General features: G+C 52.9%; 3 protein-coding genes across 3 annotated transcripts; 2 read left to right on the top strand and 1 right to left on the bottom strand.

The window, feature by feature from the left end:
* Positions 1–135: 135 nt before the first annotated feature.
* On the top strand, positions 136–2,938 carry COX15_2 (Cytochrome c oxidase assembly protein cox15). The gene is made up of 2 exons (XM_062947238.1): positions 136–567; positions 635–2,938. The coding sequence occupies exons 1-2, from the start codon at positions 215–217 to the stop codon at positions 1,770–1,772; spliced, it is 1,491 nt and encodes a 496-aa protein (XP_062800429.1). The 5' UTR covers positions 136–214; the 3' UTR covers positions 1,773–2,938.
* Positions 2,939–5,254: 2,316 nt separating this feature from the next.
* QC764_409415 (uncharacterized protein) lies at positions 5,255–6,257 on the top strand. The gene is made up of 2 exons (XM_062947226.1): positions 5,255–5,901; positions 5,962–6,257. Exons 1-2 carry the CDS (start codon positions 5,759–5,761, stop codon positions 6,035–6,037), a joined length of 219 nt encoding a protein of 72 aa, XP_062800428.1. The 5' UTR covers positions 5,255–5,758; the 3' UTR covers positions 6,038–6,257.
* Positions 6,258–9,524: 3,267 nt separating this feature from the next.
* Positions 9,525–13,688, bottom strand: QC764_409520 (uncharacterized protein). The gene is made up of 4 exons (XM_062947239.1): positions 12,737–13,688; positions 11,945–12,526; positions 11,498–11,656; positions 9,525–11,430 (listed from the first exon to the last, which is right to left on the bottom strand). Exons 2-4 carry the CDS (start codon positions 12,018–12,020, stop codon positions 10,346–10,348), a joined length of 1,320 nt encoding a protein of 439 aa, XP_062800427.1. The 5' UTR covers positions 12,021–12,526; positions 12,737–13,688; the 3' UTR covers positions 9,525–10,345.
* Between the last annotated feature and the right edge of the window lie 4,046 nt (positions 13,689–17,734).

Raw genomic sequence — 17,734 nt, 5'->3', positions numbered from 1 at the left:
TTGATGTTTCTCAGGGAAGGTCCACCCCTGATGGCCAAGCTGTGGAGCTGTGGTGGACAAGGCACAGGCCTTCATCTGGCCAGTGCTTTTCAACGGTGGGCTGATTATCAAGCCAATGGAGAGAATCGTGATTCCAACGTTTCTCAGGTGAGCATCAGCAAAGCAAAGAACAGCTCCAGATCAGCTCCGCCATTGCCGGCGCAAAGGCATAGCCATGTCCCTCTTTCAGCTCGGGCTGCGTAGAGCAGCTACCCAACTATCCAAATCTTCATTCGCTTGCGGTCAATGTCTATGTCAACAGGCATCACCTGCCCCGCCATCCCACATTCTCAAGCTCGTGGCGGCCAGAGCTCCGGCGATCCGTAGCTATGCCACCAAGACCAAGTCCCCCATAGCCTCCCTCAGCAAGAATATCCAAAACGAAAAGACTTCGAACAAAACCTCTGAAAAGAAATCCTCATTCCCCGAAACCAATGCCAAATCCGTTGGGTACTGGCTTCTTGGTAGCGCCGCTAGTGTCTTTGGTATTGTCGTCTTTGGTGGACTTACACGGTTGACCGAGTCTGGGTATGTCGTCTGGCTGCGTACTTGGCTGTCCCCGGAGACACCAGGCTGACATATAGTTCCGCTGTAGTCTGAGTATCACAGAATGGAGACCCGTCACGGGCTCACTGCCGCCTATGTCCGCCGAGGACTGGGACTCTGAATTCGAAAAGTATCGCGCCTCCCCGGAATACAAGCTCATTAACCCCCACATGGACCTCGACGAGTTCAAGAAGATCTACTTTATGGAATGGACACATCGCCTCTGGGGCCGCTTCATCGGCCTCTCCTTCGTGATCCCGACTATCTACTTCATCGCTCGCCGCAAAGTCACCCCACGGATGGCTGCCAACCTGGTCGGAATTTCTGCTCTTATCGGATTTCAAGGCTTTATTGGTTGGTGGATGGTCAAGTCTGGCTTGAAGGATGATCTCTTTGCTCCCGGCTCGCACCCCCGTGTCAGCCAGTACCGCCTCGCCACTCACCTTGCCGCCGCTTTTGCCTGCTACTCCTGGATGCTTCTCGCCGGTCTCAGCGTCTTCCGCACCCACCGTGCTCTTGGCAACCCCGCGTATTATACCGGGCACTTCTCCGCTCTGAAGAACCCGGCCCTCAACATCCTCAGGCGCTCCGTTCTCGGCCTCACTGCTCTTATCTTTACCACGGTCCTCTCGGGCGCTCTTGTCGCTGGCCTCGATGCCGGTCTTATCTACAACGAGTTTCCCAAGATGGGCACGGGCTACATGCCGCCCAAGGCCGAACTTCTCGACAAGTTCTACTCCCGCAAGGAAGACGGCTCCGATATCTGGTGGCGCAACATGCTCGAGAACCCTTCATTTGTTCAGCTCGACCACCGCATTCTCGCCATGACCACTTTTACTGCTGTTCTCGCCCTGTTCGCCTACTCCCGCACCGGCCGCGTCCAGGCCGCCATGCCTCCCAACGTCCGAAAGGGTGTTTTGGGGCTCGTTCACTTGGTTTCTCTCCAGGTCGCTCTCGGAATTACCACGCTTATCTACATTGTGCCTATCCATTTGGCAGCCACCCACCAGGCAGGTGCTCTTGCACTCCTTTCGGGCGCCCTCGTTTTGGGTCAACGGCTCAGAATCCCCAAGAATACTGTGGCGCTGGTTCAGAGGCAATTGAAGCAGGGTGCTCAGCCCTTGAAGACACAGGCGTTGAGCCAGAAGATGCAGGAGGCCGCAAAGAATGCTGCCACCAAGGCATAAAAAGGATTTTGGAAAAAAGAAGTCGTGTATAAAGATGTAAGACTATATATGACACGAGATACCCCCCTCCCCCCCCCAACTACATGATGACAGACAGGAGATAGGAGTCCATAGTTGTATCATATTTGTGCAAAATAGGAAGATAGAAAAGGGAAAGGAAATTCAACTCTGGTTTAAATCAACGGTATCTCCACGTGTACCTTTTGGGCAGTCGGGGTGTTTTACCGTTTCATAGTTGTTTAGGGGATGTTTGTCCGGTCAGCGTATCTTGTGGATGTCTCTGGTTCCTTGCTGTCTGAGCCGATATGCTGTGCCACGTTGTTGGTACCGGCGGATATGGAAAGGCAAAAGGACAATTAAAAAAGAGAGATGATAGGGGTGCATCCCCCCTCCGGATCGCAGTGCAGTCCCCCCAGTGGGGTTAGGGCTATATGCTATATATGGCCCCTGAATCTGACATGACATTGTTCAACGCCTTTTCCCCATCACTACCATCATTAACGACCATAATTGCCACGATATTGAACCATTATGTCTGTAAAGCTAGTAGGTGTGTATTGTCCTTTCATTCCCCTTGCTGATGGTCTTCCGACACCTGGCTGGTCACGCTCGTAGGTGTGAAAGCGAAGAGTTGGGCATGTTGATAAACCATAAATGCTAGATAAGGCTCTGTTTTCACGCCGAATTCGCTAGATTGAGATGAGACTTCTGATCTCATGGTATTTGCTCGAGGGTGGAGAGCGTTAGGAGGCCTGTCATCCAGGTGCTCATTAGAGGGAGTGTGGGTTGGTGGAGTTCTTCTTGTGATCTTCAAATCTGGTGTTCAGCATGGCTGAGAGACAGATCTCCGAATCTTTCTACGCAGAAGATGATATGCGGGGTAATAAGGGGTTTCCGGGACAAAACAAAGGGAGCTTACTGAGTATTGTACTGTGTGGCGGAAGCTGATCTGGGATTGGGGTCACTAGAGAAAAGAGGAAGTCTGTTTGCTGGGTTTTACCTTCCGTTTACAAAAGTTATCTACTCAGGTTTGGAAGAGAGCTATTATTTAGGTACTGTGATGCTCAGATAATACTTCCACATGAAACTCTGCTGAATTGAGTTGTTTCTACAGATTCTCAGGCGCATTCGACGACAACTCAGGAAATTTATCGGCGGGGATTGCTGCTGAATGTTCTACGTAGCTAGGAATATCAGAACCTAGAATGCAAGTGAACATAGATCAGGTGGTTTATGCTTAATTCCCGGTGCCACAACGGTTTCTACGTACAACACCTCCGCTCCTGGAGCCTGCGGCCGTTGACATGAGCATGGAGTAGCCTTCCGTGTTGACCGCGGGACGGGAGCGACCTTGTTTCCCTGGCATTTGACAGTATGGTATTCTCGGCGTTGAGACTGTTTCTATTTTGAAATGAGGCATATGGGATCTGGCGTGAGTTTCAAGGGTCTTGTATGCACAGTCCAAGACATTCGAGGGTCTATACGAGGCATGTGGCATGAAGAGCAATGGTTTGTCCATGATGACCCTGATTGTTAGAGGGTCCTCAGATAGTCCAAGCATACCCTAGTCACGGTTGACTGCTTGAAGGCGGCGACAGACATGAAGAGGCGACGGATAGACACGCGAACTACTGTGTTTTGGCATGTCAGTTCACGCGGAGCTGAAGACGTTGAGGCTACCTGCAGCATCAGTGCGCTGTTGTGCGACAGGCAGTGGTAGCAGGTCAATATCCTCCGTTATACACAACCTGACCTTCCCTTGAGCCCAGTACCATGGACAGGCAACGGGATGAAATCGGGTCTATCGGCAAGTCAGTGGAACGAGTCACAGAGACTACTTTATTTGCCGGTTAGTCAGTGTGACTAGAGGGGAGGGGAAACGGTATTTGGCTAAAACCCACATGTTGCCTCCGTCTCCCCGAAAGCAGAATGCTGTCTTGGGGGAGATGGGCAAGCTGGGCGAATTGTTGAGGTGTGACAGGGTCCAAGACAGCAGCTTCCCTCCCTCTTGTCCCTTCAGTTTCAGCGCCACTGTAGTCAGTGTCTGCTTTGGTGGCGGATAGCTGAGGCTTGAGCCAAGTCACAAAGTGTTTGACAGTTGACACATGACCCTGAAGCAGGAGGCTGACGGCAACACGCAAGTTGTGGAGGCGAAAGGCGACTTTAGTCGTTTCCGCCTGAAAATGGTCAGCTCTGGTGACACCGAGGAGATGGGCTTGCGGTTCACATCACTGATCTTGAGGTTTTGTGGCCTGATGCAGCGTGTTGTCTACGTGAGCATCTGAGTATGTGAGAGAATCGAATCCAGAGGTCTGATGAAAGGGAGTGAAAGTGGGAAGTCAGACCACCGAAACCATGGTGAGCCCAGCCGTGGTCTCGAATTTGTAGGAGTTTCTTTGTTCGAGTACCTGCTCTTGACCACACTCCCAGGGTCCTTCTTACGTAAACCGAGGGTCTGGTCCCATGGAAACGGGAAGCGGGAGGCGAGGAATTTTGATGAATCTGCGAAACTGGCAAAGGTACCCGAGGCGCTGGGCTGGGATGAAGTGAGACGGGATGAAAAAAGTGAGACGGGACGGGAGGGAGGGAAGGAAGCGGGAAGGCTTGCTGAGATAAGTCAACATACGACCTTCTTTCTTGTGATTCATATCTTGTCGACGTTCTTGGTGGAGAATAGGTAGAGCTGATGGCCCCTTATTTCGCTCCTTTCCATCTTGGTTGTCAATGCATCACAGATTGTAGGCAGCGGTGAGCCAAGAGGAAGGAACATGGGAGCAGGCAGGCTCGAGGCAGGTTGGCTGCATTCTGCATCTTCAATCGAGCTTAGCTTCTGCATAGCATTCTTTCAAACAATTTCATGATCCGACGTGGACCTCTCAGAGCGAGTCTCGCACAACATCACAGCCTCAAGCGGATGATTGCATTTTCGTCATAGACACCAATTGTCACCGCAAAGTTGTTTGCTCCAAGAACTCGAGTTCCCCGCAGCAGGCCTCGGTCAGCTGCACCGACAAAGACATCCATGATCACGGCCGGGTTACGTCAACCCGGAGGCCACCTCAGAACTTGAGGCAAAAGGTCTGGACCATCCGGTCTTCTTGCTACTCTACATACGTTAGCGCGGCACAAATTGATTGGCATGCAAGTCCGGCCCTCGAGTTGTGATGTTTTGTTGCTCTATACTCTCCCCAGATTTCCTGGCAAACACCACGTTTGCCCTGTTACATATGCGCGCCTCTTTTCTCTTCGGCCGACGGAAACACCAAGGGATATCCAAGCCTTGTCGAGATATCATCGAAATGTGAGGCATCACTTCCCTATCTCAGTGATACGAGGGAGACTCTGCATATTGTCAAATCACTAGTGGGCAAGCAGCCTTGTAACTTGTCTTACATGTTTCTACATGCACCAGTGCGCATCGTCTACACTCGACTTCCCGCTGGAGACACTTCGGAGGGATGCGTGTGTTACGCAGGAGCCCTGGCTTACACATTTCTGTGACCTTGTCCCTGTTATCAATGTCTTGGTGTCCCCCTCTCCTTCTGTCTCGTTCTTCTCTTCAACAACACCAGAGTTGTCTCTGTACCCTGCTACCTCGCAGTATCCTCACGAAAACATTGGTACTGACTGCCTCTCGCAATTGGGTTCTAGATTCCCCTGTCGACAAGAGACGATGTTAGTCGTCTTGGCTCCGTGAGCTACGGTTTCCCGGCCGCTGAAGAGCACTGCTGTTATTAGACAGCCCTTCTTGCGTTGCCCCTGAAGAGTACCATCACCGCCTACGTTTATAAATACCTGTCACCAACTTTGAAGCTGGTCGCCATCATCACTCCATAGTCCGCAGCACACTTTGCTCATCAAAAGACAGCTAGCCGACGACTCTCGGTCACACCTCCTACTCCGCTCTTACTCCGAGCACCACCACTGAGGCAACAGTTACATATCCCTTCGCCTTCAACACAGCCAACCCCAGAAAATAGCCATAAATGTGTGTGCAATCTGACTGGGTGTTTACCTGCGGCCACCGGGCCTTTGCCAAGTTCGACAACTGTCCCAAGTTTGGTCGTGGTTGTTTTGGTCAAAACGGAACACATCAAGATGTGTATGTGCAAGATATATGCAGTGACTGGTAGGCTATCCCAAGCAAGCGAGCACTTGTGATGGCGGTTGACGAATAATTTCTTGTTAGCAAACTTCGACCACTTGATCCCAACCCGCAGGCCGTGTCGAACGACCCGTACAGGAAGAAGAGAAAGATCAGGTGAACATGCCGCTGTTGGCATGTTTGTAGCGAGTCATTGTTGCCTGGCGTTGGGGTATATGAGGGTACATAGTGGGATGCATACATACCGTAGGTGATCCTCACTCTTCACAAGACCGAAGGCTTGCTAACATGATGGGTTAGGTAAATAAGTGAGCACATGGTGTTATGATGATGATGATGATGATATAAGGGGTGGTTCAATTTGTCTTTGGAGACAGGCGAGAATTATAATGAGAAGCTCTTGCCAACTAGGTACTGTCCGCCTTGTCGACTTATCCGCCGTGACTTTGGCTGTGTTCATCATCTGCTAGCTCTTCCCAAGAGAGACCATACCTGGCATTTCTCGGCGTTACACTCCCCCTTTTTTTTTTTTGGTGCGTTCTGCTGACTTGTTTGCTCACAGGGTGACTTGTGGCTTGCATTCGAGGTTCCCAACCACCAACACTACTTGCCTCGAGTTGCTTTCAGTGAGGGTCGTTTGTTGTTGGACGAGATCATACAAACCATCCCCCTGTTTCTTCAACTAAACCAACTAAGCCAGAATGATGGTGACGCCGAGTCCGAAATACGATCATACGGAGGTGGTTAGCAAGACTTGACACAGTTGGTGAAAGATCTTTACGTTGAAAGACTTTACTATCCCGACACCAGCTGGTGGTGGAGATGAAGAATAAATATATAACGGGTATCATTTCCTCTCCAAGAGGTGAGATGTCTTGATATCACTACCGCCGCAGACACACACACACACACACGCACGCACGCGCGCGCGCAACTGCAAAAAAGCAACAAAACATTTCAAGTGAATACACTCACTACCCAGGAGCTACACTGTGCATCCAATACAACTCGCTGTTTACCCTGCGGCCACCGCACCTTCCGCCAGTTGGACAACTGCGCAAATTTTGGCAGAGGCTGCTTTGGTCAAAACGGAGGCCATCAGGATGTGCATGTTCAAGATATCTGCGATGACTGCAAGATAAAGCCTTTGGATCCGAGCCCGGAGCTGAACCCTGATCCGTATGAGGAGAGTAAGGAGAGGGCTAGGAGGAGGAATAAGAAGGCTTAAGCGGGGGAGATGTAGCCTTTTGGAAGATGGGTGATCATCAGGGGGTTGCTGAGCTTCGCAGTTACGCAGCTCTTTGTTGTTGTTGGTGATAGTTAGGGTGTTTAGGAGGCAGAAAGCTGGGGAGGTTATCTAGGTACTTAGATGATAGCTCTGTTCTCTTGACAAATCAACCATCTTTCGCCGCGCGTGTGTGTTCGTCGCCGATATCTTTACTATTGATCCAGGGCAGGACAACCTCGTCACTTCGACTCGGGGATATTGTGATGATGATGCAAAGAGAATGAACACAATGTAGGTGCCTTGGGTGATCACTGGACGGTCTCAGCTTCAATTCACATGTCAGGGGTAAAAGTCTTTAAACTCCCTTCTACTTTCAGCCGCTTGTTTCTTATCTGCTTCATAAAGCCAGCCCAACTCCGACTCAGGGGCAACCTACCTAGGGGGTGGCTTTGTTGTTGTTATTGTGGCTGACTGTGGCTAGGGGTTAGGAACTCTCTCCCCCCTCCCTTTATATAAGCACCAGCAGTCATGCTGATCCCCAGATCTGCCGCAGAGTATAACTTATCATGACACTATCCATCAACACCCCCTACGCCCCCCCTAATTATCCCTTTTCTCTGTGAAAAAGAAAGTAGATATAAGGGTTAGGGTTGGAACTACATTCACCCGGTTGGTTCTGTGATCTCGGTCTTGACCCGGAGTTCTTCCTCCTCCCACTGGAATATTGTGGATCTCGGCGCCAAGGCTGAACAAAACCTCAGATCACGATCCAGTAGTTTTATCAAAAGTGGCGAAGTCATGAATTCAGGGTCCTGCCCCTTTTTCTCTGTCTTTGTTCCTTTTCTTTTTTGGCAAAGGCTGGAGGCCCGGCCAGGGCGGGGCTGCTCGTCGGATCCGGGCAACTCGGGGGGACAGTCGCCTGTCACCTTCTCTCTCCGACCGGGACTGTTTGTTGTATCGGACCATGACACGATGTTTCCTTCCTGGTGTCTAACCAAGGCGCGACTAGCGAACGGGATATTAAACTGGTCGGCGATCATCCAGGGGCTACACTTGTAGGCAAACGGAATGGCTTTATTTTGTTTGTTTGTGAGGGTGCCCTTTCGGAGAGGGCTCGGGCAATGCAATGCGCCGCCCGCCGCCGCCGCCGGCTTTGACTGCAACGGAGGGGGCGGGGGCGGCTACAGAAAGAGTGGATTCGGCACACCATCGAAATCTTGGCTTCTCTTCCCCTCCCCCCCAATCGATGACGAGAGTGGGCAGTGGAAGGGGAGGTGGGTGCGCTACGAAAATGTTCAAGATGGCAACGACATTTGTCGATTCGAAGGGGGTGGTGTTGACCATGTTGACTCCGCTTTGTGGGAGGGATTGGCTTGGGTTGTGTTGTTTGATAACCAGACAGGCGAGTTGAGGTACGTGGGGATTTTTTGTCCAAGAGGATTATATTTCTGCTTTTTTTTGTTTTTTGATTTTTTTGATTTTGGCGATGTTGTGTTCGGCAACGGCGGCTCATCATGTATGTATCTTCTCTTGCTGTATGTATGTCACGGTGCCAATATCAGCCATCGGTTGTTTGAATCCTTCATGCGTGCATTGTCGCGCGCCGAACAAGAGGGGAAAAACATGGCACTTATGCAAATGCAAGATGCAAGTGTACCTGAGCTATCGTATCGGTTGTTGTGGATCGGTTTCTTTTTTTCTTTTTTTTTTCCACCGTCCGGAAAGTGGGAGGCAGGGGGGAGGGGGAGGTGGGGGGCGAATGGATTTTGTCAAGGGAAAGGGTAGAAGGATGTTCGGGCCGAGGAAAGGGTTTCCCTTCCTCGCTTTCGTCCCTTCGGGCTTTGGGGTTCCGCAGAACCGCCTTCAGGTCTCTTATCTGATCGCGATCGACAGGGAATGTCGACCAAGGGTTTAAGGGTTTTCTCCATTCTTCAGCCCCTGGAGCAACAACAAGATCGAAGACGGGCCGGTGAAACAATAACGGCGACGGGGAAAGCGCGGCAATGGGGAGGTAGGTATAGGAATGCTGGATCTTTGGACAGATGTGTCATGTAATACGACCAAGACGGCCAGATACTTGCTTTGCCTGTGAACTCTGGGCAAAGGAGCTGTGTGTCGTAAAACGTAACTACCACTTGGCATTACACAGTTGACGCGAGGCCGTTGACCACGTCAAAGCAACTCTTTCCTTCTCCCGTATTCTCTCCCAGGACAGGGCATGTTGGCTATCTCTGCCCAGGTTAGTTGGGCAAACCATGACCTAAATCTCATGCCATGTTCCAGACTATCAGACCTGCCGGGCTTGGCTTGATAGAGTATCGGAGGAGGCTGGCACTTGGGAACCCTGGAAACTATTTGTGAGAAACGCAAAAGACGCCGGCCGATTCGCTTGCTCGTTTGTGACAAAATAGGACGGGCATTGATGGTATCCAAAGTAATATGCACAAGAAAAGACAAGGCAAAATATGAACAGAGAGTCGAATAGCCAAAAAGGTCTTGTTTCAAATATATACTCGAGAAGTGAAGTAAAAACAACGTGATGATGCGCGTAATGAAGTCCTCACAGACAGGTATTTCCAACGTTGAAAAAAAAAAAAAAAGCACAAAATTGACCGCCCTCCAAGTCTTCAATGTAAAATGTAAAAAGCATTGTGCCTGCCACCAAGAACTTTTTTATCGTCTCTTTTAAATGCCATGTCAAAAACACCCAACCAAAAAACCAGTTTGGAAATGCAACTTGTGCTGTCAAAAAACCACCAACCACCACCAGGGAGAAAAACAGCCTGAGTAAAAACCAAAAGCCAAAGAGCGGGTAGAAGAGAAAAAGAAAAAAACAGTATTTGCACCTTGTAGATCATGATGATCCTGCCAGAGAAATGCATTCATGTCATCTTTTGTGTTTCTTTCATGCCCAAACAAGAAAACAAAAAATTCCCACCAGCGCCTGCCGTGAAAGAACAAGACTTCCAGAGCCGCCCCCATTCAACGAGAGTATAGAGTATGTGTGAAAACCGATATAAAAGAGCCCAACATGCAAAAGGAAATTCTCGAAACACAAAATTCGCCGCCGCGTTGAAACCATCGCTCCCTGCCAAATCTATAAGCGTTTGGGGTATCCGAGCAAGGCAAGAAATCCGTCGCAACGTTTCGTCGTCATCTAACCGAAAAGTCGTCGTCGTGTACTGAAAGTCCGAGTGCGTGTGCTTATTCGTGTGCGTATGCGTATGCGTCACTCGTTTGTCATTGGGCCTCCGCCCAGAAAGGCCCGAGGTTGTTCTCTGTGGGGGAGTCCGTCATGTTGGGAAGTCCGTGGTAGTCGTTCATCCAAAAGGCGTCGTCCTCGAGCGCTAAGCCACCGAAGCCCGAAGCGGCGCCGGCCAGAAGGGTCGGGTCATCTCCGGCCATGGACGAGGTGGCGTTCATAAACTTGGCGCTAGTCTTCTTCATGAAGCCTAGTTCGTCAAACTCGACACTGCCGAGATCCACACTGCCCATCATGCTGTGGGTGTGCCCGAGAAATCCACCCGTGGGGAAAGGGCTTCGGAAAGTCTCAAAGTCATCCAACGGGTTGGTGAAGAAGTCCTCGACCTCGGAAACCTCGCCCGAGTTGGACGTGGTCGTCGTCATGGTGAGCTGCTCCGACCCACCGAAGTCAAATCCACCGTAGCTTTGTGGTTGGCTGTAGCTAGAGGGGGCGAAATCGTGGTTGTTTTCGCGGGCAAACTCCAAGCCCTCATAGTTGTTCCAGTCGACCGAGGCCGCACTCAAGCCGGCGCTGAAAATAGGCTGCTCGTGGTCCGACATGTTGCCAAAGAACTCGGCGTGGTTGGCGACGTATGGCTGATACTTGCTGATCTGCGAAAGGTCAAGCGGCGGAAGCTGGGCAAAAGACTGCGAGCCTGTCATCAGGGGGGAGGCAGCTTCCGACCGGCTGTGCTGCGATGGCGGCATGCTGTCGCCGCTGATGCTTCCGGTCGCGGACGCGGTGCCACAGCCTTCGGCATCTCCAAGGAAGCCGTCCAACGAATGGTCGCCCAAGCTTCCCGTGCTGTGCATCGAGTTGACCCTGTTGAGCTGGTAGGGGCCGCATTTCTGCGAGACCTTGTTGTGCTTGTACGTCGGTTTGGGGTGGCCGTTGACTTCAAAGGCAAGCATGCCGTCCGAGCTGGTGGTGTTGGCGCGGCGACGAACTCGCGAGCTCAGCTTGGAGATCTTGTTCTGCGCGGCAGCAGCGCTGTCCGAATCCGACTCGGGGACGGTCTCGAGCCCAGGCTCCTTCTTGTGGCAGCAGGTGCAGCGGCCGCCATGGTTACAGCAGCAGCTCTCTGTAGGAAAGATGATACGAGTCAGAGGGAGCAAAGGCCTGGATCAGTCAGACGTGACAATGCTCACCCTTGTGACCCTCCACCACCGGTCTCAAGTGAATACACTTGTGTGTCTTTTCGCCGCAGTCGCACTTGACATGGGATGAGCGGGACTTGCGCATGGCCCGGCAGTGCTGGCATTGCGACACCGGCCGGCCCTTCTTGTTGATGTGCTGGAGTGGGCGCTCTGTTGTCGCACAACTAGCCGTTAGCAACTGGGCTGTTGGAGATGAGATGAGGGACGGGTGTTTGGAAAGTTGGAGTAGGTGAGGGGCAACCGCCCCCCAACCACCGCTCAGGGGCTACCATCCAACTTCCGTTGCTGCGAGATGTTCCGGTGACCCTCGGCAGCAACCGGGCTCAGCCAAGCAGTACAATACGTAGTTGTGCATGTGCATGCAGAGCAGCAGCAGATAGTATCTGCACCGACGTCGAAAGAAGAACAGGAAAAAGAAACAAGGCAAAATTGACTCACCGTGATGCTGGCAGTTGCTGACCCGATGGCCCCGCACGCAGGCTTCGCAAGCCCACTTCTCGCCGTCGATGATCATGGTGGTGATCTGATCTATCTGATGTCTGATGTGATCCTTGGGAGTTCGAAGTCCAGTCCAGTCCAGGTGCAGCCGGAAGTTCGGTGCTGTACTAGGAGACAGGTATGAAGCAGGTCAGTTGGGGGAGGAGGAGCTGACGGTCCGTGATCCGGAGCGATATGGCCAATCCGGGAGCTGCACGGAAGCTGTTGCTGCGGTGCGCTTGGGAAGGCGGGCTGGAGCAAGCGAGTAGCGAGGTCGACTGTTGGTGGTTGGTGGTTGGTGGTTGGTGGATGGTGGTTGTTGCTGTGTACTCGAGTTAGAGACTCATCGCTCGGGGCATGCTGGGTTCATATGTAAACATCTGAGGAAGATGCCGAAGACTCCGAGTCGATTTTGGGCAAGGCGACTCGGTCGGGGGGTCGAGGGAGGGTTGAGAGGATCCCAGAGACCAGGGAATGAAATAAATTTATGTGGGCTGGGTGGAGCCGGTTCGTTGAGAGAACAGCTGGAGGCGCCACTGGAAGCTGAGGCCGTGTAAGTGTGTGTGAATATCCAGGTGTACCTAGCTTGCAAAGCCTCGGTGGTGGCTCAAAATTGGGCTGCAGAGCAGAGGGCAGAGGGCACAGGGTAGAGGGCAGAGGGCAGAGGGCAGAGGGCAAGGGGTGGGGTTCCTTTCAGGGCAGAGACCGGGACGGGATGACTTTGTCGGAACGAGACAGGACAAGGTTGGGTACCTTTTGGACTTGGAACCTCACTCCGTAACGGTAACCCAGAATCCAACAACCGAATCTGCGAATCCAACAAATTCTTTTTTTCCTGACAGCTTCAGCTTCGGACACGGTCGGCGTCAGGGCGTCCCAAGGTGAGGTAAAGTGACGGGTCTCAGCTAGCTTAGCTTTGCTATGGGCTGGCTAGCTGCGGGCTCCAGCATGACGTGCAGCAACAGCAGCACAGAGAAGAAAAAAAAAAACAGCTCGGTATCCGGTATATCCAGGTCCCAAGGTCCAGGGCAAACGTAATGCCGGCGGTCTGAGTAAGGTGATGGATGGAAACGCAGCGGGCGTCGGCGGCTGACGGGGCGCAACAATGGACGATGAACAGGTCTCTTGTCTACCGAGGGCAGAAACAGGAAGTCGGACTGGACAGCTTGTGAAGCGGTGCAGAGGCAATACAAAACCAAAGCCGTCTGAGAGCAAGATCCGGAGCAGCACCTCGAAGGGGGTGGGCTCCTTTAATGTGCTTTGGTTGTCGGCCGCGGCTGGCGTGGGTTGTTGGAATACCAAGGCCCAAGGCAAAGCCCGTCAACTAGTACACACAGTCCACACTTCCCATGGCCCATGTGGGACTCACCATTCCATTTTCCCCCCTCGCCGGATGTGTGGATGGATGGAGGGGGGATGAACGCCAGACTTGTTTCCTGCCCTGAACCCAGCGTGCCCAGAGGTGACGATTGACAGGCCGCAGTGGCTGCTACAAAGTACTTTTTCGTACATGCAGAGAGGTACTTGGAGGGACAAGTGCAAAGTCTCATATGCGTCTCTTGGTAGGCGAAAGACGGGTCGCGGGATGGCCTGAATGGGAATTAGCTGGGTCTGCTGCACATGCCTGTTGAAAAAGCATCAGCAAAGTTGGGGAGCAGGGGCCCCAGCAACATGAGGGTTGCAAGGTGCGGGTGGTTGCGGAGAGGGGGGTCAGAGCCTGGGGGCGTGGGCGTGGGCGGCGTGATAGGATTGTCCTCTGGGTGCCCTAGTCAATAATGGAATTTAGCATCAGGTAATCGTCGTTGATTCCACTGGCCAGCAGCTTGCCCGGTTATGCTGACCTCAGTCTATCAGTTACGTTAGTCGACTTGATCCTCGAATTTCCTTCTTCCTTGCCCTCGATCTGATCTATTCTCAGACGAGACGACCTTCCTCACTGGGCCAGCGAGAAGTGTTATTCATCAAGTAGGGAAGTTCTTGTAACCTTCCACCTTGATGTGTCTGAGGTGCCCTGGTTTGGCGCTGTTCTACTCTGGGAAGCTCGTTCAGCCTGGAGAGGGGCCGTACTCGATTTCTCGATCAGGTACTTTGCATCCACTCCACGGTTCATCCTCCATCGCACGTCACAGGTCGGAGCAGAGCACAAGAGTCTTGGGGTCTTGGTTGGTTGGACCCCAAGGAGAGTCCCCCAGCCTCTTTTCCTTTGCCCATCCACCACCGGTATGTATGTACAGACCCCAGTGACCTCCCTCTTCGATTCTCGCAGAGTCATGGAGAGAGTCTGCAAGTTCTTGACATCGGCCCCATCGGCCTCCCCCGGCGGTACTCTGATTTTCTGGGAATTGCACACGACCTCTTTTGCGCCGAGCAGCGCCCGAAGGTGCAGTTGCCGGAGGGTTCACGGCCAGACTGCCGTCTCTGCCTACTTCTGCGACAACAAGGGGTGAGTATTTTCATCTCCATTTGGCTGTTAGATCCGCGGCCTGGGGGGCGGATCGGCTGTGAACGACCGAGTTTCTCCCGCGATCACGGCTTCTTCTCTCCAAAGCCCTCCAACATAAAAAGCTCGGCGCGCATCTTTGGACGGGCTCACGGGCGCAAGTGGCATCGCAGTGGCATCCACGGGAAGCTCTGCGACGTCAGCTCCAGCAGCAGAGTGGGGTGTCGCATTCCCCACGCCGGCGCTTCTCGAGGATATGGGTAAAAGCCCCAATCAAAGGGAAAACAAAAAAGGCAGGCCCCGGTCAATTTCGACCTAGCCTGCCGCAGAAAAATGGAATATGTAATTACTTTCTACCTTATGAGAAACCAACTGAACTCCTTTCGGCTGCTACACGCTCGGTCTCTTGCTCTCACTCACACTCTCCATCCCTCCTCGCTGATATCTCTATCCCCAACCACTGCCCTGTTCCCACCCGAGCCCCCCCCCCAGGACGGCCGTGGAGGGGTTCGCTTCTTCCATCACTAGCGTCCGATGCGGCGTTGACCATGACGCGCTTCTCTCCGAAAACCCTTGCGAGGGTTCGACCAATGTTGCAGGGCTAGCACAGCAACAACCAGACTACCGCAGTACACACTCCACCAGACCGAGCAAGAAACGGGCATCCACTCACACCTCATCTCACTTCACTTGACTTCAAATGACAAAGACTCTGTGGCTTACTACCTAGAAGACGCTCTCTGAGCTGTCACTTCCATATCGTCCATGCCCTCTGCATGCAGTTTCTAGGCAGCTTCTTGTTGGGGACGACATACACGTGCTGCTTTACTTATACATGGCATAGCCGGTGCTTCCACTTACACCGCCAACAGCCGAAAATCAACAACCGCAGATAATCTGCAATATCTGTACGGCGAATGCGCAAGAGGCCACGACAGGCCGGCCGGCCGCTTTACGGACATTTCTCTTCTGCCATGCTCTGAGAGAGTGTATGGCTCGAGAAAGCTGCTGAGACTACCGAAATCGCTTGTGTTGGGCCATGTCTGCTGCGATGTTCGCTGTCCCACAGCCGCACCCAATTTGGGCCTTCGACATCCCGCGCCAGCCAGCCGACATAAGCCTATTCTTCCAGTCTGCGGTGCGTACAGCCTCACGAGAGCCGGGGGGGCACCATTCGTGCGAGATGATGCCCCGCGGAACGTCTGCCCTGGCGAGCCTCCTCAGACCATCTTGGCAAGCAGCAGACCCGGCTAGCGAGGGCGCTTGAGCTCTCCGTTTCCGCCGGCACGCTGAATGATGGACGATTACGGAATATTAGAGGCAGAATGCAGACTTGATATCCATAGGTAATTGCCAGCCTCTATCCGCCGAGCCGCGATGATCGCCCTTGTCTCAGAGGCAGGTAAGAAACGAGTCTCTGACCACATACAACGTGTCATGACGATTTGAATGTTGTCCGCCAGCTCTCGGCCGCAATAGCCCACGGCTATCGGGATCGTCGCTGGAATATGAGACCGCCAAGTGCATGGGACTTCGGACAGGAGAGAGCACAAAAGTGGCTTCTTGTGGTGTCGTTACCTAACCACCTACTAACCAGCAAGTGTGAACCTCTTCTGCTGCCAGGTTGTTTTGGTCGGCGATGCGGGCCAGGGCATGCGGCCCACTGTTGAAGAGAGTGGAGACCCCACTGCTGGAAAAACCCCCGGTCCTCAAATCGGCCCTAGCGGTCGTTGACGTCCAGTAGCGCACAGGGCAGCTGCAGCAGAAATTTTTTTTAGGCCACCCACACCAATTACTGCCAATTCACACAGTCCCAAGCATCCATTCATTCCTCCGCAGAAAACACTTCTCAAATTTGATGCCATCACATCCATCCATCCTATTGCATCCTATTGCATTTGCAGTCACAGCCATCCATCATTACCACCACCTCGACCACTCACTTCTCTCTCTTTGCCCCAACCGGCTTAGCCATCTGCTGGCGACTCACTGCCTTGCTTCATTAGCCCATCCAAAGATGGCCTTCTGCAGCCAGTCATCACGCACTCGACATATACACTACAGACATATCATGACGGCCTCTATTTACTGTCCGTGGAAAGGATAAACGGCCCCAAGATCGGCAACCAAGTCTTTTCATCCATCCCTCCCCCCTCTTCTGTCTCTACACAGACACCCCCACGTTTCTCTTCAGAGACACCGGCAGGGCAGGGCAGGGCAGGGCATGGCATGGATGATGAATGGCTGCGAGACAACAGAAGCCTTCAGGTCCTGTTCCTGTTCTCTGTCTTCACCTTTCCTCCAACCAACGGCTTCGGCGGGAGTTGCGGTGTCAGACCGCCAGCTTTAAGCAGCCGAAATAGGAGCCAATATGGCTTTCGGCTGCTGCACCTGACCCCGACTGTGGCGTACTGTCAGCGCTCTCTTTTCTCAACAAGGCCCGGCAGCAAAATGGCGGCCATATCAAGATCCGGGCAGCGGAAATATTCGGTTTCCTTTGCGACCCAACGCCACGGGCCCAAGACCCGGCAGGTAGTTTTGACTTTGTCCTACCATCCATCACTCAGCGCCGCCATCTGGCTGCCCTCATTTGCCGGGTTCGTCAGTCACTCGCGGTACATCGCCCGGCCGCACGGTTAAAATCACGAGGACGTATTGCCCCTCGAGTTCCTGATATGTCACTTCTGGCATTCGGCAACACTCTTCAAACCAACGACATCTGATCGATATCGATCGTGTGCACCGCCGAGACTTGACTACTGTTGCCCTCGGGTGTTCTCTCTCTCCATGCGGTATTCCTATCGGACAGGCGGAACGCCTGCGCTGCAACCACCCTCACGAACACCTTCGCAGGTGGTGGCGCTCAGTTCGAGGTTCTCGACGACGACGAGCTGGGGTGGGCTGATACTCCCCTTCCCCCCAGCATGTCTCATTCGGCCCTTGCTGAAGAGCTCAGAGTCGATCTGTTTGTGCAACCAAACAGCCGGCTTCGGTCAACGTTCTAGAAGCATATCCCCGCAGCTTCCATTGGGGTTGCGAGTTTCCGGGAATTTATCGGACCTCACACCTTGCCCAAGAGCAATTCTTGCGCGGCCAAGTCCTCTGACCAATTTCACTCGCGACCCTCGCGACAAGTTCATCACGAAGATGCATCTCCGCCGAGGGATTACCAGCACCCCAACCCTCCAAAGGACCCTTGCACGTTTACGACTCGGGGGATTTTGCGGTAGTGGAAACCATCGAACCACTTCATGCTGCGCTTGATTAGTCTTGTTTGGACGATCACGGCTGCCCGGTTCTCGGCTATCGCA

This window comes from Podospora pseudoanserina, chromosome 4 (assembly GCF_035222485.1).
Source record: "Podospora pseudoanserina strain CBS 124.78 chromosome 4, whole genome shotgun sequence".
NCBI classification, from domain to species: domain Eukaryota; kingdom Fungi; phylum Ascomycota; class Sordariomycetes; order Sordariales; family Podosporaceae; genus Podospora; species Podospora pseudoanserina.
The sequence above is the reverse complement of the archived record's forward strand: the minus strand, read 5'-3'. Positions and strand labels throughout refer to the sequence as shown.